This window comes from Nipponia nippon, unplaced genomic scaffold (assembly GCF_047370975.1).
Source record: "Nipponia nippon isolate SJK-2023a ecotype South Korea unplaced genomic scaffold, ASM4737097v1 scaffold_5, whole genome shotgun sequence".
Lineage (NCBI taxonomy): Eukaryota > Metazoa > Chordata > Aves > Pelecaniformes > Threskiornithidae > Nipponia > Nipponia nippon.
The window spans coordinates 94,877,087-94,903,070 of NW_028262369.1; the positions used below are offsets into that span (position 1 = coordinate 94,877,087).

At 35.5% G+C, this 25,984-nt stretch overlaps 1 protein-coding gene across 1 annotated transcript in view; it reads right to left on the minus strand.

Annotated features, from left to right (window-relative positions):
- Positions 1-25,984, minus strand: part of LRP1B (LDL receptor related protein 1B) — a 756,289-nt gene that overhangs the window by 133,724 nt on the left and 596,581 nt on the right. The window contains exons 44-50 of the mRNA XM_087732714.1: positions 15,564-15,756; positions 14,965-15,090; positions 8,549-8,677; positions 5,710-5,829; positions 4,544-4,657; positions 4,196-4,345; positions 227-349 (exon numbers count right to left, since the gene is read on the minus strand). Of these exons, the coding sequence (XP_087588840.1) occupies positions 227-349; positions 4,196-4,345; positions 4,544-4,657; positions 5,710-5,829; positions 8,549-8,677; positions 14,965-15,090; positions 15,564-15,756 (955 nt within the window). The remainder of the gene's footprint in view (positions 1-226; positions 350-4,195; positions 4,346-4,543; positions 4,658-5,709; positions 5,830-8,548; positions 8,678-14,964; positions 15,091-15,563; positions 15,757-25,984) is intronic.

Consider the following 25,984-nt stretch of genomic DNA (forward strand, 5'->3'; position numbering starts at 1 on the left):
ATACCTTTAGGACAAAAAAAAAAATCGATAGGGCTTTCATTCTGGCATGATATAGGGTTTAAAATATTGGCAGCGTGAAGCATTAGAGACTTGAGTCTGAAAATGTAGTATTAAAGACCTTTTTATATAGCTCTAGATTCAATTTTTGAGACATAAATGCACAATTTTTTTCTGTTTTCAAAGTGCATTACTGATTATAGAAATACAAATAAGATAAAACGCTCACCACAGTGCAATTCATCTACTCCATCCTCACAGTCTTTCTGCCCATCACAAAGCCAGGTCGTCAGAATACATCTTCCACTAGGACAACCAAAATAATTTTCTTCACATGTGGGTTTGTTTTGAACTGTGATAAAATAAAGAATGTAATGTAAAATGGTCTCTACTAGTATGATTAGGAGTCTAATACATTTCTGCTAAATTTCTGAATTCTAATGGACAACAAAGTGTTTATGTCTAAAAATGCAAAAAAAAAAACTATTTATATTACTTAATTGTGTTCATCATACAAATTAGAAAACAGGGATAGCTAAGTAGTTTAAGGAGCTGAAATACTTCATTTATTTAGAGAAGAATCAGAACACAGCTTCAACCTGAGTTAAAAGGACCTATAGAGGAAAGTAGATCAGTTTATGGGTTTTGAACTCAGATAGATCAACATTGCTTGTTGTTTTACACCAGCTGAAGAAATTGCCCTTCTGGTCTATCTGCCAGCATCTACAAGATAACCTAATTGTGGCAGTATTTTTGTCACGTTCACTAGGATACGCTACAAATCTGATGCATGCACTGACTAACTGGAGTTATAGCACTGATGCTGGAGCCAGATTTAGACTTTGTCACAAATGAAAAAGTTCTTCTTCCTTGCCTTTTTTCTTTGTAGAGTGTGAAAGTAATTTAAGATTTTACTTTTATGAATGCTTAGAAAACAGACGTGAGGAAAGAAAACATACCATATATCTAGTTTCAAGATATAAGCACAAATATTTGTTTAATGAGTGGCACAGGGTATTTTCAAAATCTCAAGCAAGGTCTTTGCCTGGGAAAACCCAGGTGATACATGCTAGTTCCAAGCACTGGAGATCACTGAAGCTCTCTGCCAAGGCTTCTATTACTCCTTTAGTGTATTGGGGATATCGACACTGGTTCTGTCCACCCCCCACCCCCTTAAAAAGAAAAGTTAAAGTTATCATATTTATGGCTTCTACAGCTGTATGAATAGAAAAAAGAACAAAGAAAGAAGTGGGATGTCTATGATGACTGGTTAGATATTAAAGATTGTCTAAGTATAGCCAGCCCTAAATTAATATTTTGCCTTAATTTTCTGTAAGAATGACAACAAAGACTGTTAATGGGAATTATCATATTCATAATAGAAACAACACTCAAAAACTTAATGTTCCAAAGTTGGTCAGTTTTAATGAAATGGCAAAGGAAATCACAGGTACGTTGAATTGGAATGGTACCGCTTCCAAGTAAAGGAAGGAATGATCCAGGCAATTAGTCAAACATTAAAATGATGGAACTTTTTGGCATACATTTAAAAGACAGAATAAAGTAATACAAATAAATGGATGACAGAATAAAATGCAACATTAGTTTACTTATGCAACATTAGTTTACTGAAGCTATAGCACACTGCCCTCAAAATCTTCTTTGGTGTGGAAAAAAACCCCAATAGACAAAGGAAATACAGTAAAACTAAGCTATTTTGAGCTCAGTGAAGCATTATATATAGCAAATTCTAAAGAATTATTAGATAATCTGGAGAATATGTAGATTAGAATAAAAACTATAATTTAATATGCATCTGGCTTATAGGAAGGATGAAAGTTCTTAATGTCAGATTGATTGACATTAGTGCTGAAGTTCTAGGTTCCTTCTGGATCCTGGTTATATTTTCATCAATAAAGTTGGCACAAAATACATGAGAATTCTAAGAGAAGCTTTTGGTGACACAATGGGCTCATCACACAGAAAAACAGAATATTAAATGGGAATAATCAGATGATGTTAATTACTAGTCTATCAAAAATTGGATGGTAATTAACAACATAAAATCAAAAGTTTTATTCTTAGTAATTAACAACATTTATTAATTAGCATATATTTATTTTTACTAAATAATAATTTTTAGAAGAAAGAGGTATTAGTCACAGGAAGACAATTACAATCTTGCATGAGTCAACTATGAAGACAAACATAAACAAAAATTTAAAATGTATTTTCACTGATACAAGGCAAAAGTAAGACTTCATCTGATATACCGGATACTGGTCTGGTATATTCAAGAGAGATGCAGGCTGAGATGACTAAGATGACACAGACAGATATCCCTATCTTGAAAGGAGGAATTCTAAAATGCCTTGGCTTATTCGCCATTGCAAGTAAAGAGTGAGGATGTGATTACTGAAGGATTACTAGGTCCTTCTCAGCATAAGAGCAGCTATAAACTGGAATATGTGTAGACTAGAAATTAAAAGAATGAATGAGGTTCTGGAAGATGACAGTAATAGGAATACTATGAGCAAAAAACACTACTGATTTTTAATTCTATAGATTTTTGTACAAAAGCTCTAGGTACAGGAGAGGAGTTACAGGCTTGACATCCCTGGAATTTTTTTGCTAGTCTTCGGTTTGATCAGAATTTCATAGGATGGGTCTAATCCTACAAATATGTATCAATAAACCTGTGTTTATTAAAGTATTCTCATTCTAAATACAGTTTATCACTTATTTATTTACAGGTATGTTTACGTATTGTACTTAATATTCTCAAACTTTAATGAGGCGTTCTGAATAATAAAAGAGCAAACACATAAATACCATCCTTCATTAGGGAAGAATTTAATATTGTGAATAGTTCATTGGTTAACATTAAATATGGTATTAAATGTCTCAACGATTGGGGTTAGAATTGTATAATCCCTAAAAAATCCTAGAACCCTAAACAAATCAGAAAATAATTATTTATTCATAATACAGCTAGATATATATACTCATTTATCATTAAGAATTTGATTTTATACAACACTTCAGAATTTAGGGTAACCCAAATAACCTATGAAATAATAGAAAGCAGATGCTAAAACAATGATTATGAGATAATGAACATTTCTCAAGACTGCAGAAGAGACTTGCACAAAAACACTATACTCCTGCATGAGGGATCTTTCCCTCCATTGCTACTAGATAGGCTCAGAGGGCAAAACTATTTAAACATTAAAAACTTTATGTTAACTTCTGAAGTTCACTAACACTCCAGTCATTCCGATACAAATTGCGTCATAAAGTCTCATGAAATTAGAGGCTTTCCTTCAAATTTATATATGGACATATCTTGAAAACGTATGTTTCTAACGTGCTAGTATTCTGCCTTCTCACGAAAAACTGTCAGATGAGAAGACTTGAAAATGTCAAGTAAGTTTACTTCTTGTTTCTTCCATGTAAGATATTTACCTCAGTTCTTGTTGTTATTGGTTCTTTGCTCATCTCTATTTTAGTAAGTTTTTCATATGATTCATTTTCTAAGACACTAAGTTTATGATTTTTTTTTTTCCCCCTACATGTCATAAGGATGTAATGTCTTTCCCATAGGAGAGCAGAAGAAGACAGGGAAAACCTAGAAAAGTAACACAATCTTCAGCTGTAAATACCTCTTCCTTTTCTGGAAGCCTACAAACTCAGCCCTAGGACTGGGACTCAAGTATGCCATGATCTCTTTGTACTGGCTGAAGACCAGAACAAGCCTACCCCAAGTACCTTAACAAAATAAATGAGAAAGTTAAAAAAGTAAATAAGAAAAGAAATACCATCCACTAAAGTAGTACGTAATAAAAGTTCCTGAGTGATTGTTGTGAGCTTGATGAGCTTGACTTTTTAATGACTGATATTTTACTTAAATAAAAATGATTAATGACAGACCTAACCTTGAGGAAATAGAAAGCCAGACATTAGTTTTCTTCAGAGAAATGCATTAGTAATTTGTAATAATTTGCCTAATCTAATGAAACAGAAAATAAAGACTGGTGAAAAAAACTGCATTTGGCATTATATCAATGTCTGCATTAAATAAAACAGTATTGACTGAATAAACATTTTGCAACACAATTAGAAAAAAGAACAAGAAATATAGGAATATATTTTTTAAAAAAAAGTAGATTAATTTTTTCTTTATCTTTTTCACAGTTACCTGGGCATTTTAGTTCATCTGTATAATCTCCACAGTCATTAGATCCATCACATATCCATTCTGGCAGTATACAAAGTGAAGTTGAATTACAGCTAATAAATCCTGAAGATTTTATTCCAAGTTTATAGAAGTAAGCACAGTTTGTATTATCTGGAAAGAGACAGTAAATTACTACATCACACCTAATATAGATTGAGAGCCTTATAGTTTGGTTTTCAGGTTTAGCTTAAGTTTGCACAGACCATGCAGCTGGTATCCAACTAGTAATGGCTATGAATTAACTGCTATATAACAAGGAATAATCATGGAACAGATGCTACGATGAAGCACAGACAAACAGGAACTTACTACAGTTCTTTTCATCTGAAGCATCTGCACAATCAATGATCTGGTTGCACTGTGCTGATTTTCCAATGCAAATCCCATCCGCACAATGGAATTCTGTTGAAGCACACGTTGAATCTATAACATATGGTTATAAAAGATGTAAATTTGTGTACTAAATCAGACTCTTCAGATGCATATTATATGTATCATGTTTAAACCTTCTACCTTTTAGGATGGGGCATTCAGAACACGCTGTACCTTCCATCGCTAAAAATTCAGTAGAAATATAAAGTCTAATAAACTTGAAAGCATAAGTTTCTAATTTTTAAATTTATTTTTGAGTCTAAAAGTCTCTCTCTAGGTAATTCAACTCAATTTGAGATAACCACCATGTGAGGAAGGAAGAAGCACTTTCAGGACCATCTATGAATCTCTCAAGGTTTCTTTCACATAACACCAGGTTAGGGTTTTTGCCTGTATGCTTTTCCCTCTACTGATATTCAGCTAAATGATTAAAAAAACATGCACTGCTTTCAAAAAAATGCTAGTTACTACAGCTACATAGGTTTTCACTATATTTTGTGGAATAATTTCCCCTTCAATCTTTCTGAATTGTAACTAAGGATTTGTGTTGCCTGCTAGCTAGTCTTTATTCATCAGCTGATGCACAGATATAAATATTCATGTTTTAAGACATACAAAGAAAAACAATTCTGATATAAAAAGGAGAACAATTCTGGTAAGTTTTGCAAAGGACATAGACATCGCCATGCATCTGAGAAGCAAAGAAATAGAACACTAGCTACTTCAAAGAAAAAACAGTGCAGCAGATGGATGCAGAGAAGAAATTGTCCATCTTTCAACCTTTCAATCTGTGGTAAAGATATTCTCTCATTTATTACTTCACAGAAGCAGCAGCAACTGTATTTTCTGAGTTTTCCATAGCCAAAACCACTCCCCTTCTAGAGAACTGTAGGTGTAAACCAAAATCAGTCTTCACATCAACCCCAACATATGCTCTCTTGAACATACCAGTGTGCACCTGCTTGTTTTTGAATTCTAACAAAACACATCCCAGCACCTCTAATTCCAATAAAGTTATATGCATTTTCTAGCTACTTCTATTTACAAACTAAGTATTGACAGAGTAATATTCTGAAATCACCTTGGAAGTAACTGTCATTTACCTTTACAGTCAAATTCATCAGAATTGTCACCACAGTCATTTGCACCATCACATACTTTGTTATGTGAAACACAGCGACGATTAGAACATGGCTTGAAACCCTTCCGACAGCCTCTGTTTTCTGGAAAGTTGAGTACAAGCACATAATTTCATTTAGACACTTGATATATAATAAAAATAGCCCTACATTAAAACCAGACAAATGTTCCAGAAAAAAAACATTTTAAATGAAAATGCATTTGAAGCTACAGGAAAAACTTCAGAAATTTTTCATTTATTGTCCAGCAGAAGAACTTGGACTGATAAACAGATAAAGAATAATAAACTAAAGCATGACGAGAAAGAACGAAAGAATGACAAAAAATTGAAAAGGAAAGCCTAATTCCCAATTTTCATTATCTCGTGGTATAAAAACCTCACGTGCTTTAAATGCATTTGTTTAGACACACCTTTGTCAGGCTTGTGACAATGTTTGTATATAGCATCAGTAATTCTATCATACAGAATGAAACATACCAAATTTGCCCTAAACCAAATTAGGAATAAATGGAGAGTAAAATAAAAAAAAAAAATATTAGCAGAAAAGTTTCTGGATTTCTGAATACCAATACTGCAAGTGTTCTGCTCCAGTAGGTACACTGTTGAAGGATGTATGAATTTTACATATGTTAATATGTTTGAAAATTCAGAAATTATTTTCTAAAGCACTAACCATTGTAGAAGTCACACCACAATAATAAATAAATAAATAACTTTCATTGGATTAGTTAATCAATGAGTCCAGCATCCTGTACTTTATCAGATTCAGAAACAACATACTGTATATGACCTAGTGCATGGCAGAACCACAGTTCTTCTTGCTTTTTCCAATGTGTAGCAAAAAGTTCAGTATGGTTGATTTAGATCAGGCAAAATGCACACTGTCATACTACAAATTAACATAATGTCCTTCATAAAATTATGTGGCCAATCCATGGAAAGACAAACTGTTGGATCTTGCATTTATATCTTTTCAGTATTGTAGAACAAAGTATAAAATAGTTTTAGCAGCTCAGTAAACTTCAAACCTATAGTGACATATAAGACAACATCTCTGGCATGACAAGAAGGAGTATTTTGAGATTCCTCACCAACTACAACTTTCTTATTTATTCACAGATGACTTGCTCTCTATTCCCTCATTCTACTCTCCTCTCCTAACAAAGTGAAAGAAACTATGAAATCTTTATCTTTCTTTGATGAACCGTGAATGAAATAAATGACTAAAATTAAGAGTAGAGATAAAGAGGTTTAATCAATATAAAAATATAGCTGATTGGTTTTTTTGGTGGTGGTATCTCTTTTTTTTTTTTTAATTACTTCTTATGTCTAAGCAAGATTCATACATAAATACAAATATGTCAACACATACTCAATAAGGAAACCTAAGAAGGAATTCACAGACGTAAGTCATTTACTTCTCAGGGATTTGAAGCTATCCCTTGTAATTCAAGGGCCTTTCCCCACCTCGTAACTAGAAGTGTTTTGTATATTCCAGATTCTTATTTCCTTGTCTGATGTGTCATCTTTTTTTTCCAGGTTCAAACAAACAAACCTCCTTCGTTATCTACATGTAGATGATCTGATTAAATGTTGTTATTAGTTTTACATGACACGATCAAAGCAATTATCACATAGAAGTCTGAAAGTTAATGGGGCACAAACTGAAGATGAAAGAAGAAAAAAAAAAAAAAATAGTATCCGTCGCTGTACTCAAATGGTTGGTGTTAATTTCTGTAAGGAAAAAGAAAAAAGAAGAAAACGATTCTGTTTCTTTTTTCCAGTATCAACCTTGGAGTTAGACTCAATGATCCTTATGGGACCCTTCCAGCTTGAGATATTCTATGATTCTATTAAAATGGCAGAGGTGGACTCCAGGAATTAAAGCAGACATTTTCATAAAATTATAGAAGTGGCAGGTATAAACATAATAGGTAGGTTTGAAATGACATGACATTGTTCATATGGGAAACAGAAGAGATGCAAAGGCTGCGATATGAATATACAGAACAAGACAAAAGCCAAGAGTTACAGGAACACAGGTAACAAGGAGATTTCACTTAACATGCAGGATACAGGAATTCACTAAGGTGACTCAGTGGTTTAGGAAAATTATTTGAACAGTAGTGTTTTAGACACTGCAGCAGGCAAACTCAGTTGGACACAAAAAACCTGGAAGCGATTCAGTTAGTGATTATTGGGGGGGGGGGGGGGGGCGGGGAAGAGAAGGATACAGTCCCTTGGGAAAAATATGAAAGTAAAGAGTAGACTCCCTTGCATCTAACTTGTTGCAAGATGCAGACTGATTGGTGGGAAGAATAATGATATTATAAACAGAAAACTGAGTGTAAAAACTTCTATTACACACCGATTTTTGTATTTTATAATACTTCTATTTTGGTGTTTTCTATTCACAATCACAGAAAATTTTATTAAATATGGAAAGCTAAATCAAAATTGCTAAATTAAAGCTGAAAATATTCAATTTTTCATCTTTGAAAAAGCAGCTAGCTGTTGTTTTCCTTATTTTTGGTTTAGAGACAGAAATATGAGAATATTTGAGATGCTTTTTTAAAATATAAGTCACCTAATACATGAAGTTTATGAGGAAAATATATTCATGTATAAGTAATTCTACCCATACAATGTCAGGAGTTTTTTAATGCGCGAGTTGGCATTTTCTTCTTGTGCATCTTGGCAAGCAGTTGGTATGAATAAGTAGAAAAGTTACAGAGGAGCCAATATAAGCACTTATAACCAAAATAAGAATGTGTGAAGGTGAAACGTCTGGAAATACTTACCACAGTAGAAAAGTTTCTCATCAGACTTGTCCTTACAATGAGCAATGCCATCACAAGTCAGCTGATAATCAATGCATTCACCATTTCCGCATTCAAACTCAGAATAAAGGTTGCAAGTAGAATTTTTAGCTAAAAATAAAACATATCAACACATAATTTTTAATAGCTTTTACACTTAGTGAAAATGAGAAAAATATTGGCTGCATTTAAAATATTGCCTACGCTGTTTCTGAAAACCTAAGTACAAAAAACCCCACCGTGGCATCAGAACTTAAAAGCTTCTACAGAGTGGTGGCCTGCAAGACTGCTATACTTCTCTGTAAATTTGTTGATATTATGCAGGATTGAGGACAGATATCTAAATAGGAAACAATTTTCAGAAATTTTATGTTGGAGTGAATTCCAAACCAAGGTAAGAGAGAGTCTGTAAAAGAGAAATACACAGCCAAATATCCGTGAAGGAACGTGTAGTGAAGCAATTTAAAGGCAGCGATTCTACTAAAATGACGACATTGTAACTACCGTGCTCAGCTATGGTCTACTCACACATGCCTCTCCACAACCCCCAGCTTGTGTGCAACCGTTTCTTAATAGATGTTTAAAAAAACCTCTTCAACACAGCACATCCAAGAGCAAGAAGCAAACACTTGCCGTTACCTAGCAGTTCATTTGAACTCTCAACTCTGTTTTGTGGCACTGTGCAGCTGCTCAGTGTGTACACAGGTACCAGCATCAACGTATTACATCTGATGTTGAAGATATAGCCTAACACCTAATGAAGAAAACCTGCTGTTTGTACTTTACCTATTTCTTTTTACTCACAAAAAATCATTGTTAGACATGTAAATTTTTTGTGTTGTCGTCTTCTCAGAGTGAATGTTTTATCTATTATTTTAGAAGAGAACAAGATGTACATTTAAAATTTTGACTCCTGCTTTCTCTTTTAATAGAAAATAGATTTTCTATTAGTTCAGTTAGAAACTAAAAAAGTATCACAAAATTTGCATAGAACAATTCAGTCATGAACTTCGTGATAGTACATTTACTTCATGTGTATGATTCTAAACAAATTATCAGATTTGAGAGAAAGGAGAAGTATATAGGACAATTAAAGAGGAAGAATAGGGAAACGATACCTAATTATTATGCTTTTTTCCTTGTTTTCATTACAATTACTTCAGCACAAATTCAGGAAGAACTGATGTCCGCTATATGCAAAAGTCAAGCCAGTATACATTGAAAACATTTCTTGATTTGATTCAAAGATGAAGAAAAATATAAAAGAAGTGCTGTAAAATATAGATTCTGGACAAGGTGAGATCTGATCTTCTCCGTGATTTATACAGTCCTTTAAATGTTAATCAAGTTTATCACAGCATTTGTTTTTCTCTCTTTTTTTCCCCCATTTTTTAGCATTGGAAGAACTTAGGATAAGTCATTCTCAATTACATTTGTAGTTCATCTAGTTCAGCATCTTAGACTGCAATCTTTAGACAAAGATGGAAAAAAAAAATCAAAATGTATGTATTGTATAATCTGCCCTCAGTTAAAAAGTCTAACTGAAAACCCTTGTAGAGATTGCTTCAAACCCCAGCTTTCAGAAACAAGGCACTTGAATGCCTTGCAAAACAGTTTATTTGATTAGAAACAAGTAGTCTGGGTAGTCTTATTACCCATACAATCATTCAATCCCTCTTCGAATTTTACTGAAGCTTTGTGTCAAGAATCTTGACTGGCACTAAGTTATATAGTCTAATTACACTTGGAAAGGGCAGTTAATTCCTTTTATCAGTTGGAATGGCTAACTATAAAGTCTGTCTTGTTTCCATCCTTCCTGTGCTAGTCAACCCCAATGTTTAATGTCTAAGTCTTTTTTTTTTTTTTTTTAACTAATAACTCAGGTCAACATTTCCTGCAAACATTCTACAAAATAATTTAGAAGATGGAATTTTACATCATGGTCTAGATGAGGATTTAAACACTGTTTTAGCTAATAGCAATTTTAAGATTTGTAATGCTTTTGGAAAATATAACTGCCATATAATATTATAAAATAAATTATCAGACCTATGAATTTATCTGCTGAACCTCTTTCATTTCCACTGCTAATCACTGCCTCGACAAGGTAAACAGGTGAGAAAGTGCTTTAGTTAAGGTTCAACTTCAGTAACGCATCTGATATAGCCCTAGACAGACTCAGTGGATGCATGTAGATACTTTTATCCATCTCAGCAGTAATTATGATAGATATTTGAAAATCATAACTATTACTAAGTAAGTAATATCTTACTACCATAATAGAAGTTATGTTTTTCATCTTGGTTGTGGTTTTTTTTCCAACCTCTTTGGGATGCCAGCAGCCATCTCTCCCACCTCCAGACAAACCAGGACTTTTATTGCATTCATGCAACAAGTTTAAATCATTACATGAAATAAAGTCCATTACATTTAATGAAGGTAAAATGAGGATCAGTGAAAGATTTGTCTCCTTACTGCTCCAGACGTTACGAATTCCAAATCTTCTTTGTATTTTCTCTGATTCTAATTAATCTAGGACACTGAAATATTTTTGCTATAAATACCTTAAGCAAGCATTGAAAAACTTTTAACCTGCTACATTTTGATTCTGTCTTCTTTATCAGCCACTGAGGTTTCTGCCCTGTTGTGAGAAATTGAAAAAACACACTAGGCTCTTGCCAGCCTAGCAATGAAGGAAAAATTCCTTGCCAGATTCAGAGAAGGAGGCAGCAGTTAATTCCAAGTCCTTAGCAATTCCTGTACTTTACCATACTCTATCTCCTGGGTAAAGGAATGGGAGAATGCTAGTTGAGCAAGTGACAGACCTGACCCACAAGACCAAGTGCAGACTGGTAGGCAATGGAACTTAAGGAAATTTTCCAGCTCCAAGGGGTCTCTTGAATGATCAAAATCAATAAAATCTGACAGTGTGGGAAAGTGAAATAAGGTGATTATATAAGCCTGGTGGTAATATTCGATATGCAGGAAGCAGAAACATTTGGCTCTACTGGAAAATATCTTTTTGTAAAGTAGTAAGGTCTTAATTAATATCTTTGAACCATTAACAATCAGATACCTGTCCATACAATCTCAATTGATCACTGGATTCTGTTACTAGACTAAAGGTCTGCTACTCTGAAGCAGTGTTATAGTTTAAATTGAAATCTTTATCACTGTAAATCATCTGTAAAATTCATTGTGTCTCAATTATGCAGCTAGACAAAGCAGTTTTGGAGTAAGAGCTGTAAGAATGTTACTACTGCATCTTGACTCTAGATCAGCTGTATATTCCATGTTGTGAAGGATAAGAGTTTTAAACCTCATACTTCCATATATTTAATTACAGAACCATGTCGTCTTGTGAAATCTCAGTGACCTTATAATGCACTATGTAAAGACTTAGTTAACAATTTACAACAACATGCATGTGTGAGCCAAGGGCAAAGGTTGAAGGTGAACTATGAAGTGCGTGAAAGTGCAGATTAAAACAGTAGTAATTCACATATTTGTTTGGGACATGTTGGTAGCTACTGATTATACACATAATTAATGTATGCATCTGGTTTCGTTTAAAATCAGTATTTTAGGAAATTAAGCAAGAGGCAAAGCTATGAATCCAAAATAAACATGGCAAAAGAAATCTTAGGATTAAAATCTTAGATACAATAACCAAGCAATTAGCTTGGTATGGTATAAAACTAATTACAGGCTCCTCACAAAGCTATGTAGCTGAACTGCCAAGCCTAAACCCAATTTAAAATCACACCAATACTTAAAGGTGTAATTCTACTCTTTCCCTCATCAGAGCCTTCTGTTCTCACTAGTTGTCTTTAACTGGCTTTAGTGATCTTGTAGTGTCAAGTTGAATGACTTCTGCTCACTGATCCCACCAAAACTAGGTCTAAAACAAAAAAATCCTGACTCCCAGTCAAGCAAGTTAGTTAAGTCATCATTCAGTTACACAACTGTTATTGCTGATGAAAGGCATGTGGTGGGAGGGAGAATAAGACTGTCCTTAGCAGAAGCACACTTCTTGTTCTTCTTCAACTGATCATTAAACAACAGTATTCTTCCCTGTTATGAAAATACTGATATGAGAATACTATTGACTCAGATGTACCAGGAAAGCCTAATATCATTCTAGCATGAAAAATATCAGTAGTATGACCAAAATAAGCTCTATTAGCAAAGGAGTATTTTGCAAAATAACCAGTAGAGGTACGTCAATGAAGGTCTACATCTCTTCATATCCCACACCAACACAGCTCTGCATATACAGAACAGCACTTTAAAAGTGACTCTGTATCAGTAGAAGAGAAGCCACTTGTTAGGCTGTTCAGGAGCAACAGACTGCTACAGTAGAGTCTGAAGCAGGTAAACCACAAAAGCATCTAGCAGGATGGTAAATCTTGCTAAATCATATACAAAACGAATATATTTTTTCTTCAATGTTATAGTGACTCTCTACTGTTACGATCAAAGAATTTGATTTAGAGAAAGCAGGTGGGTCAAAGCTATGAAACTGAAGCAGCAGAACAGGCATGCTTGGCAGATAGATATAGAAGTGGAGAATCTAAAGAGTTGGGATTTCTTCCCCACAGACGTAAAGGTCCAATAAACCACTAGAATTTGTAAGGGGACTCTAACTGTGACAGAAGAGCAATACAATACAGCGATACAATACAGTGACATTACAAAGACATAAGGAACCGCACGGTTCCCCTCCAGCTTTCCCTCCATTCCAAATCCAGCCAGCTATACTTGTTGAGGGGAGAAGCACAAAGTCAATGTTCCACATTATGAATGTGGGTCATCCCTGGGGAAACAGCCCAAAGCTTTCCAGTTAATTCACTCCTGCTAAGGCACAGCATTAGCAAAGTGACAGAGATGTTTTCCAAATTATTAGAAAAGCTGGAAGAGTGCAGAGTGTATATATATATATCTATCTCACATCCTTCCAAATTAGTAGCACATACTTCCATGTTCATAAACATCAATTCTGCACAGGGACAGTGTGATATAAAGAAGCTGCAATAGATGACCATATGCTCTGACGCACTTCTGAACTCGAAGAAATAGTTTTCTCGTATTTTCTTTATCACGTGCTCCAGAAATGGGCCTGTATGAACTTCAGGAGGTTCAACAAGGCCAAGTGCAGGGTCCTGCACCTGGGTTGGGGCAACCCCCAGTATCAATACAGACTGGGGGACAAAGGGATTGAGAGCAGCCCTGGGGAGAAGGACTTTGGGGTACTGGCGGATGAAAAGCTGGACATGAGCCGACAATGTGCGCTCGCAGCCCAGAAGGCCACCCGTACCCTGGGCTGCATCAAAAGACGGGTGGCCAGCAGGGCGAGGGAGGTGATTCTGCCCTGGTGAGACCCTCCCTGGAGCACTGCCTCCAGCTCTGGAGCCCTCAGCACAGGAAAGACATGGACCTGTTGGAGCGGGTCCAGAGGAGGCCACAAAAATGATCAGAGGGATGGAGCACCTCTCCTATGAGGAAAGGCTGAGAGAGCTGAGGTTGTTCGGCCTGGAGAAGAGAAGGCTTCAGCAAGAACTTATTGCAGCCTTTCTGTACTTAAAGGGGGCTTATAAGAAAGATGGGGACAGACTTTTTATCAGGGCCAATAGCGATAGGACAAGGGGTAAAGGTTTTAAACTAAAAGAGGGTAGATTCAGACTAGATATAAGGCAGAAATTTTTTTACAATGAGGGTGGTGAAACACTGGCACAGGTTTCCCAGAGAGGTGGTAGATGCCCCATCCCTGGAAACATCCAAGGCCAGGCTGGATGGGGCTCTGAGCAACCTGATCTGGTTGAAGATGTCCCTGCTTATTTCAGGGGGGTTGGACTAGATAGCCGTTAAAGGTGCCTTTCAACCCAAACTATTGTATGATTCTGTGTGCTGAGACATACTGGTCCAGAGGAAGCATGGGAAGATATAAGAAGAGGAGAACTTAGAACAGTGTAATACAGAATATTCTCTAACAAAACCAGTCTCCAAGTAGTCTGCCAACTTAAAGTGACACATTCCCGAATTACTAAAAAAACCAATTCTACATGTTTAAATACAACAGCTGACTAATAAGCCACAATTATTTTATATGTCTAAGGACATTTGTACTCAAGAGAAACAAATTGCAAATAGGAAATGTTCAGTAGAACACAACCACCCAAACAGGAATGTAAGGAGAATATAAGTATTAATGCTTTTTAACCCCCCAAAAGCCTTATAAGACATAAAATAGTTAAAAGCCCGGTATGTGCTGAATTGCCAGATGAATTTTTACAGTACATAGAAGCAATAAAATTAATGGCTTGGGACAACTGTCTTTGCTTATGATAGCCAACAGCATCACAGCATAGAAAAGCATTGTGTCAGCTAGTATTACTTACTCACACATCTGTTATCATCTATCAGTATTCTATCTCCTCGACACGAACAGTTCACTCGTCCATCAGGAGTCAGAAGGCATAAATCATGACAACCTCCATTCATTTGTGCACAAGGAGATAACTCACCTGAAAAACAAATGATAAAGATGGACTCTATTTTATTAAATTTGCTTCAATGGTCAATGTCTTTGAGAGCGCAAAGATCACCATATCTCAGATTTATGGGCGATTGATTCAAGTTTTATCAGTCAGATGAAAACGTCACCGTGCCTCAGATGCTAGCATACTAAAGATAAACAAATGGAGTTACCTTGAATACAATAATTTAAAAAATCCACAACATTCAAAACTGCTGATATTTGACAAGAAATGATTTAACTGCTATCAAATGAGCACAATGTCCATAGCTGAAAATGGTCATTCAATAATATTTATTTACTTGGGAAAGAGGTTATATCCCATCTTTTGTTAACAGTTCCTACAACAAAAATAATTTATGAAACACCAAGAAATGTTTTAACTTGGTTAAAACTAAGTAAAATTCTTGAAATGACTGATACTGGAATTAGCAAAATAGTGTCTCTTGCTTTGTAACTTACAACTGTTAGTATCATTGGCAACAGCAATAATGCCCATTGGCTGATGTGGGATATCAGAACGAAGAACTTTTGTATCGCCTCCTGTGTATTTACTGGAACGCAGAATAGCTCTCCTCACTCCATCTGACCAGAAGATATAATCATCATATACAGCCAGGCTGAGAAACGTACCTGGTCCAGATTTGACAATTACCTAGAATAGGTAAGTACAGAAGGGAAGCATGAGAAGGAATGTTGCCTCAGAATAAGAAGTTTTAAAAGTGCAAACCGTGACTCACATCACTTTATAGTTTTAGACCAAACACTTAATTCTTCTATACTTACAGCACCTGGAAAATGAGATAACAGCACTTAAAATGTGTTAAAAGGATGCTGCAAGGGTTAACTTCTTATTTCTTGATACAACCGAACTTCAGAAAACCAGGAATTTGTTCCTTAAGTAAAAAATCAGTTTATCTAAATGTGCTTGTAAAAATACCTACTCAGCACATTACCTGCTTAATAGCCCGAACAGAACAGAGAAAAAGAGGTACTGTAGCATGGCTCAAAGTGTAAAAATTCTGAGTCTTTATGAATCAAAGCCAGAAACATGTTTCAGAAGTGAAGAGCATTCATCACTGTGATCACATTTGAAACTTGAACCCAAGACAATAAATGTTTTGTGTTTTCCAATTAAAAAAAAAAAAACCTCTGCAGTCACAATATTAATTATCAATTTAAAACCTAAACAGAAAACATGAATTACAGTTCACTATATGGTAGGGTTAGAATGACAACTGCAGAGATACAACAAATTTAATCCCAGTCTAAATCACAGTTCCTGTAAAATATTTTCATGTATTTTCTTTCTTTCTATGTATCAGAATTAAAAATTTAACATGTACAGTTTCTGTTCTGAAGAATACAGCAGCTTTTTAATCAGTTCTCTAGTTGAATATTTAACTTTGGCTGAAAAGCAGAATTATTGGAAGGGGTTCATTATTTCTCCATTAGAATTTTTGAGAGATAATGGAAATAAATAATATTCTGAACGTATTTATTGCATTGTATTCTTCCAGTTTCTCTGGGAAAATTAGTAACTTAGGCATTTGTATAAAGTGGAAACAGTTTTTCTGATCCAGGCTGGAAAAAAATACCTGTATCTATGTATCTAGCTGATGCTTATCACAGGGAAATTGGGATAAAACCAGAAGAAGAATGTCTTTCTTTTAACAACCCAACAGAAATCCCTCTTTTTTTATAATCATCAATGCTCAACCTATATCTTTACTTAGGTCACCACAGTTTTCCATCTGCTTTCTGTCCTTTATCGCCTTTCCCAAAGGAACTTTTGATAACAATGTGAGTTCATGGAAATCAACTTGAAATATAGAGGATAATTATCTGCACAGCAGATAATACACAGCATATGTAATGAACCTGAGCTATTCGTGCTGACTGCACACATGCACACAGGCTGCACTGTGCATGCAGAGCCTACTGGTACACTTTAGCCTACTTGCAAGTGGTTGCTGTGTACCTTTTTTTTTTTTTTTTTTTTTTTTAAATGATGGAACGAGAAAGAAGTAGTAATGGTCAATCCCATATGTAATTAAAAAAAGTCTTTCTCATCACATAAGGAATTCACCTAATACATAGGAGGTCCAGATACAATTTTGTAGAATGAAAAAAAACATTTGTCCCTCTACAGCTATGCCTTGGAGATTAAGAAGGTGCTGTAACTCTGCAGTATTCAATACCAAGTAATGCTTCATTGGCAGTTTGTTCACACCTCTGCTGGTTCCCTGTCCAGGGCCAGGCAGTGAGCAGCCTCCAAAACAGTGGCTTGCAAAATGCCTTTGGGAATGTCCTCAGACTGATTCAGTGCCAAGTTACTCCCAAGAACTGTCTGGAAAGAGCATTAGCTCGCGCAGGCAAAGTTGAGACATGTGAACATTTCAACAATTTTCTAACATAAATAATTGTATTCCAGTGCATAGGAGCATTCCTGGCCATGTTTAAATTCACTTATACAGATACAGTGTCAAAATTACTTATTAATCAGATAATTATAACAAATTCTGCACCACTATGAACATTATATATTTCTGCATATTTGTAAGAAGATTTGATCAGCAAATCTTTTTTTCCAGCGAAGACTTTTTCCAGTGATAAATGTCCCAGGAGGACAACTTTTCTCTAACCAACCTTTTTTCAAAATTAGAAGTAGTAAAAGATAGATGGGAATGTGTTAATGGCAAAAAGACCTCTTCTGCAATTGTGCACATTTACTGTAAGACCCTTTTCATAATACACTCTTAAAAGCCTATGCTATTCATATTCAGACACATTTCAGGGAAAAAAAAAATCAATCATGTATGTTTCTGAAAGATCTGTACGAAATCTGGCCATGTGGATTTTGCAACTCCATATTTGTTCTCCATGGTAACATGAAACTGTCGCAATTTGAAGGATTTTATTGTCACAACCAAAGCCAAGGAAGGCGCTATTCTGTTCAGTGTCCTGTGTTCTGTAGCACTGTCATAATTTTTCTCAAATTGTAACAAAGGAATGTAAATTCATTACAGAACTGATCATTGTTGTTCAACTTTGGGAGATTTGAGATTCAAATACAGAGTGACAAAAGCTAGCATTTGGGAACATTTGTTCACTAATGCTCATAGCATTTCATTCACCAGGCTCCCCTCTATTATGTCACAGCACTATCCAAGGACACTGGCTTTATTTTAGCATCCAAAGAAAGAGTTCCTATTTCTGCCAGCTTTTGGCCAACTTTTCAGTCCTTTTAACATTCTAGTTTATAGAATAATGCTGAAAATTATTGACTTTTTTTTTTTTTAAATATTGATAGCACTCCTGGATGATCAGAAGTAACGGAAAATGAGTCACCTTTAAAAGTTTGTTCATCCTTTGGTTACCTGTCAAATGATGTTTAAGTCCCGAGGATTCAAATTTGCTGTGTATCAAACCCATTGTGAGTCATCTATGTTTCTAAATCTTTTATTCTGTACAGCTTGCACCTTCATTTTCCCAGCAGTGTCTGCAGCTCTGGACAGAGATACCTGCAGATTCAGCAGCTGGATCATGTAAGGAAAATTCAGGTTCTTACACTGTGACCCTATTGAAATCCTCCTTGGGTGGCCCCATCTGGCTGGCCCAGGAGGGGTAGGAAGCACAAAAGGGTCTGCCCATTACTTCCCGCTTCCTTTTTTCTTGCTGATTGCTTGTCTCTAACAAAAATGATGACGGAAGCCAATACAAGCACTTTGCAGATTTATTCCTCTGAATTATCAATAGTAATCCGACAAGCTTTGGATCAAGACATTAGATGACTGTTGCAGTCTTTCAGGGAACGCACGTACCAAAATACGTAACACAGTAAGAAAGCCAATGCAGAATCTGTGATCACCATTGAACCATAAGAAAAATATGTTTTCAAACTGTAAAAACTCCAAGATAATCAACTTATAGCAAGTTTCATCTAAACTGGTGGCTGGGTGGCACCAAATGACCTAAAGCAGTGCTCTCACTTACGAGAATACAGGCAAAAACCTCTTTACATATCCCATCTGGAAGTATAATATCAACACAAGCATAATGCCCAGTTAATCCGCAATCATAAAAACTGCAGTATATCCTGCCTGTTGTTCAATTAAGGTTGCATAAACTGTGCTGGAATCGGAAAGCCATTGCATACGCTGAGTCAGAAGAAAAAAGACACAGTTCTGAAAGAAACTGAGCATCTATGTTGCACAGAGTACCATAATTTTTTAACATGTGCAGACAATATACAGGTGAAGAGAGCTAGAAGGTACCACCTCAACCATCAAATTTAGTCAAGCATGATACAGGTCACAATGCCACAGAAATTTAATTCACAAAGGCCACATTCATGCACTCCCACAAACTACTGCAGTACTGTATAAATGCTTAAGACCTTTTCTACAAAGGACGGAAAATTCCAAAAAGCACCCTGTGCCACAGAAAAAAAGTACAAATAATTACGGTCATCAGCAATGTTTTCAGTCACAGAAGAGGGAAATGTGGTACTGAATGAATGTGCACACATTGAAAAAAGCAATGCATTGCCATTCTGCATCACAAAGATCTGAACTGAACAGATTTTATTTTTTTTTTACCGTAACAAGGTTTTAAACAGGGTTTTTAACAGCATGAAATGAAATCAATCATATACAGACCCTGTCTTGACATATTTTATCATAAGTCTAAATTGATACCAAAAACTGCAACAACATATGTACAATTTTAAAACATTAAGGAAACCTGAACACGACATCCCTACCATCCCTTCCGCCTGAACCAGCAAAGTCAGACACATCCAATAGTACGTCACGTGTTTTAACACTGAATGATGCCAACAGTCAGTTACAGCATGCGCTTTGAGCTCTGAATAATTGATGAAAAGTTTTCTCTGCTTCCTGTAAAGAGAGAAGGAGACTGGGGGAGGAATGTCACAACTAGCAGGGCAATTTAATTTTAACTATGATCCCTCCTTTTTTAAGTTCTGATTTTTAAGTTCTCCAGATAACTTTTGTTTTAACATATAGTTGCTCTAAATTTGAGGTATGTGTAGCAGTTTCTGTAGAAAAACATGATTGAAAAAAGGGGAAGAGCCAGTCAGGTAGACAATTTGTGCCAGAATACTATAATTTGAATGATTTATATAAAACTCTTATTGGATTGTCAGTAAGAATTAGATTCATAACAATTCATACCATGACAATGCTTAATTTTTATAGAAAGACAGGGTTTTTTTTAAAGTTGAGTGCATAAAATTAATATATCAATTTAAAATATGAGTTGCTTTTAAGTATTTTAACTCTAATGAATGGCTTAATGATAATACTTCTCTTTCAAAATGCTTAATAAATAGCCAGTGCCATTTAATAAAGCTTTAAAAGTTTTTTAAGGGCTCTCTACTCTTCTAAAGATACCCAAATCTACTTCTATAACAGAATGACAAATCTAGTATGGAAAACTATATTTAAAAAGGTTAAAATTAATGACAATTTAAAATCAATTGCACAACAAAATCATTGCATAAGTATAAAGCAATATCAGTAATCTAAAAATAAATAATATTTTAGATGAATATCAGAAAACTCAGTCTGACAGAACTGACTTACACAGAACACCACATTCATCAAAATTAGATAATGTGTTTTATTCTTTCAAATGGAAGACATGAAATAGTATGCCATATTTATTATTCGGTTATGAATACTGTTTTTAAAAGAGTATAGACAAGGAATCTATGAAAAAAAATTATATGAGACTGTGATACAGGGAAACAAGCTGCACAGCCAGGGGAAAAAAAAATGAAATAATCTAAGTCATAACTTTTATGTGTTTGGCTTAGCCAGCTAAAAAAGATACACTTAGATCAGACTCCTTGTTTTGCTTGTTATTGATGAGGTCACTTTAATAAAAGCGAAAATCCTACCTCTTGCTGGATAAACAAATCTATCAGCCTTGACCTGGGGTATCCAAATCCTGCCCTTCCAACACTGCGATGTTATTAAGACAGAAATCGTATGTTAACCAGAAAAATCCAAAAACAATTGCAGGGGGGTGAGGTAGAAGGGGAGGTTAAAGACAGAAGAAGAAAGAAATTTGGTACTGAAGATAACACTTGTGAGTTTACGAATTCCTCATTCCTAAAGCCACAAAAGAAATTAGAAGAATTTCTAGTCTAGGTTTATGTTGGGTTTTGTGGAAGAACAGTGACAATCGCTGCTATACCCTAGTAAAAATAATCATTTTTTTTGTTGATTGGTCTGAATAAAGACTGTATTTTCATCATTGTCATATATTTAATGCATGGATTATCTTTTCATTTATTGCATCTTCCAAAAATACCTTCATCATAACTCGAATTGCAATCACATAGCAAAGGATACAATGGACATACTAGAATTTTAGATTGGATATTAGGAAAAATTTCTTCACCGAAAGGGTTGCCAAGCATTGGAACAGGCTTCCCAGGGAAGCGCTTGAGTCCCTACTCAACCACTGGAAGTATTTAAAAGATGTGTAAACGTGGTGCTCAGGGACATGGTTTAGTGGTGGGCTTCACAGCGCCAGGTTAATGGTTGGACTTGATGATCTTAAGGGTCTTTTCCAACCTAAACGATTCTATGATTCTATGAATACCTCATTCACAGTAAGATCCTGTTTCCATAGAATTGTCCAAGTGCAATGTAACAAAACCAGAAGTGCTTCCTCTTCAAGATTTGTTTCTCCATGCTAGAAATGAATGTTTAAGACACTGAAAACCAAACCGCAATGCTAAATTTGCAGTGCTTCAGCTGCTACTTAGATTTGCAGTTCAGCTGAATGATATATAAAGCAACTGTTTATAACAGGCCTGTACTTTTCAGTGCCATTCAAATGGGAAGTATACATCTCTGTAAATTATGACTGTATTAACCAGGTTCTTTGCAACTACATGTGTATCAATTACACAATACTTATTTTCAACATCATAAATGGAAATGACAAACTTCATCTAATGTTACACTTACTTCAATCTCCCAGAATTTTGTGGGATCCTGAGGTACTATAAATAACCTTATTCTCCATAGCCTTAGAGTTTATTTTTATCTTTTCATTAATTCCTTCTTTCGGTTAATTTCTAACAGGCTACCAACACTGGACATCAAGATATTTCAGCAAACAGTCACAAACTAACAGTGTTGGCTCTGTGTCAACCAGCTGCCTGGCTCACATGGATTAGAGGATTTTATTGCCATTGGTTAGGGAATCACTTTCATTAGGTTCGATCTTAACGTTACTTTACAGAACTACTCAAAGAAAGCAATTCATCATTGTCAATGGAGTGACCTCCCTAGAAAAACAACTAATTAAGCAGAGGGGTATTTCACTCTTTGTATTGGTTCTGGACTTCTTTGCACAAATGTTAAAGGGAAACGCGGACATTTGGAAAGTTGAGAAACAAAAATTCTTTTTGATCAGCTTTGCAAGAGAAAAGGATCAAGAACAGAACATTCCCACTACAACTAATATATTTATACTGCTGAACAGAGAAAATTAAAAAATCCACCACCAATTCACTTCTAGTACCATTAATTTCCAAGATTATCCACACCAGTCTAGCTGCTTTTCAGACACAGAAAGAATGAATTGATTAAAAAGCCCAGAACTTAACAATAAACTATCATAATATGGGTAATAGAGAGGCAAAACATGATGAACTTAAGTGTTTAGGTGGTAAACTGTGCATGTTGTGCTAACAATATCAATTTTTACTAGCATTTCTTGTTTCTCTATTATTATTTCTTCTAGTGATGTTTAACAAAATCACAAGGAAGCAGTAGAAACTGATGAAATAATTTCTCCATGGAGAGTAGGCTCAATTTTATTTTATTTCTAGACAACCATCCATGCTTATTAAAATATCTGCCTTCTAGTCAACATTATTTTCCTTCTGGTTAGTTTTCACATCTGATTATTTACTAGTATATAGGGAATACAGCAATATGATTCTTCAACTCAGAATCACGTTTAGGACCTGCATCTTTTTGTCACTGCTCATGTTCAGATCTTTTAGTGAGAATCTTTTCTAAGACTTTTTAGCACATTCTGATTTTAATGGGGTTAGACATTCTACATTTCTAATTGTTAATATTTTGCATGTTTTATCTCTGATCTAGCTACCTTGGCCGACCTCACTTCTATTCAGCCACTTCTCAAGGTAAAGTTGATAATCAATTAATATCTTCCAAGAACTGACCAAAATTACTCTGCTGTCCTCAATCTTACTTTTACTACAAATAAATATAATGACATGTCTGAAAAGTAATTTTAGCTGTCAGTCATAAAGTGAAGTTTTTCGTAAATGCACAGCCAAAACCTTAACTTCTATTTCTGCATTTAGTAGTTTGAAGAACAGATCTGACAAAATATTACCGAAGATAACAGAAGTTGAACACCAACTTCAGAACTTGTTTAATTGCTTAAATACAGAATTCTAACAGAATAAAAACATATATTCTAGAAATTGAAAGTTATAATTACCAGAAGGTTGCAATTACATGAAGGTTATAATTACTGGAGACACATCTAAAACCATATTGGTTTTAACAATTACACCTGTAGGCCCACAAAACCATAACTGAGACCAAACCATTCCAACCTTGATGTTAGAAAATAACCAGACTTCTGTTTACAGGAAATTAACTATATTTCTAGATTCTCCATACATAAAATGTTACAGAATACTCAAGACTGAGGAAGAAAAGGGAAAAAATCAAAATAGCTCATGATTTATTGGAAAAAATAAATAAAGTGTCCAAAACATAAAATCAGCTTTATTTGCTCTTGGCTCAGTCTCCGTGTTCATGAACAAAATGTTATAATTAAAGCACTAAGCAGCTAAAACCAGCTGTGGCCACAATATTAAATGCAATTAAGGGCAGGAGCAAAAACAGAAGAAAAAGGGGAAGGGATTCTGAAAAAAACAATTGCCATTTTTTTTATAAACAGGAAGATCTGACAGAGCAGAACAAGAAATATTTAAAAAGCCCCTGCATATCTTCTAAGTAATAAAAAGGAACAAAAGCAACAACATCCTTCCAAACTTGAAAGAGTACTCCAGCAACCAAATACTAGTATTAAAATATCAGCTTAACACAAAATCAATAAACTCTTACAATCCACTTAAAAGAGTCAATTCAACACTGCAAAACTATTTTCTACCCATTCATTGTACTAGATTATTGTGGTGAGTGGAATGAAGAAAGGAGCTGCTACCCTGGAAGAAAATTCATTACATTACATTAGCATTTCATGTTCTACTATACAATTACAATACAATACTATACAAAGGTGATAGTGCCTCTGTATTCGGCACTGGTGAGGCCACACCTGGAGTCCTGTGTTCAGTTTTGGGCCCCTCACTCCAAGAAGGACAGGGAGGTGCTGGAGCGTGGCCAGAGCAGGGCAACGAAGCTGGTGAAGGGTCTGGAGCACAAGTCTTATGAGGAGCAGCTGAGGGAGCTGGAGTTGTTTAGCCTGGAGAAGGGGAGGCTGAGGGGAGACCTTAACACTTTCTACAACTGCCTGAAAGGAGGCTGGAGCGAGGTGGGGGTCGGTCTCTTCTCCCAAGTAACAAGCAATAGGACGAGAGGAAACGGCCTCAAGCTGCACCAGGGGAGGTTTAGGTTGGATATTAGGAAAAACATTTTCACCAAAAGGGTGGTCAGGCACTGGAACAGGCTGCCCAGGGAAGTGGTTGAGTCTCCATCCCGGAGGTATTTAAAAGAAGGGTAGATGTGGTGCTCGAGGACGTGGTTTAGTGGTGGACTTGGCAGTGTTAGGTTAACGGTTGGACTCTGTGATCTTAAGGGTCTTTTCCAACCTCAATGATTCTGTGATTTCTACCTTTGTTAACCTAACAGAAACTAGAAAGCAACTAAGCAGAGATAGTGAGGAAAAGGGTAATCTGTTTAAACTGAGAGGGGTGGCTGATGGCAGGACCTGGCTGAAACACCCTAAAGAATCTCACATCACCAGAACATCAGAATGATTATTACTTGTATTATCCTAATGGTACAGAAACCAGAGATCTTGTCAAGCTGGACAGCATATGAATGAAGACAAACAACTGCCCTGGAAATATTATTTCACCAGATCAATAATACAATTCCATGGTTGGATTCTGGCATTCTTGTGTCAGTAAGAATGCATCTACCTGGCGATGAGCAACTCTGCTGAAGCACTGCTAGTGAGGCCAATACAGTTTAAGTGCAGATTTGAACGAAGCAGCCTGGTGTTTTGTTGTTGTTTTTTGGGGTTTTTTTTGGTGTGTTTTTTGGGTTTTTTTTTTGTTTGTTTGTTTGTTTTTCTTCCTGGTATGACAATCCCCATCTAACTACTACAGAAGTGCCTTCAGAACTCAGGAAATACACATAATTGTGTTTCAAAGCTCATAGCATGTGAGAACTCAGATCAGTATTTTTGACAACAGAGTTAGATGATCCTCCCAGAACAGGTATTGATGTAGGACAAGAAATAGTAGTACAGCTTTGTATAGGTAACACACTAGAGCTCCCAAAAAGACTTCAGAAGAGCAGGCTGACTCAGCTTATTGCTTTCAGGAGCTTTTTTTGTCTACTGTAATAGGGAAGGAGAGTTAAAATGACAGAAAGCCAAACAAAGAGATGATACTAGGAAAGTTAGAAGTTTCAATGTTCAATGGCTAAGAAAATTGAATGACCAGTTTGTCTTGCTGATGCAAACTGAAAGCCCGAGGTCTGATAAAAAAGTAGGATTTTAGTAATGGTTTCTGCAACTAAGTTGCATCATCTCCCATTTCATGTTTGTGATGCGTATTTTGTTAGACCCTGTGCGTAGACGAAGTTAAACTGTTTCCACGTAAC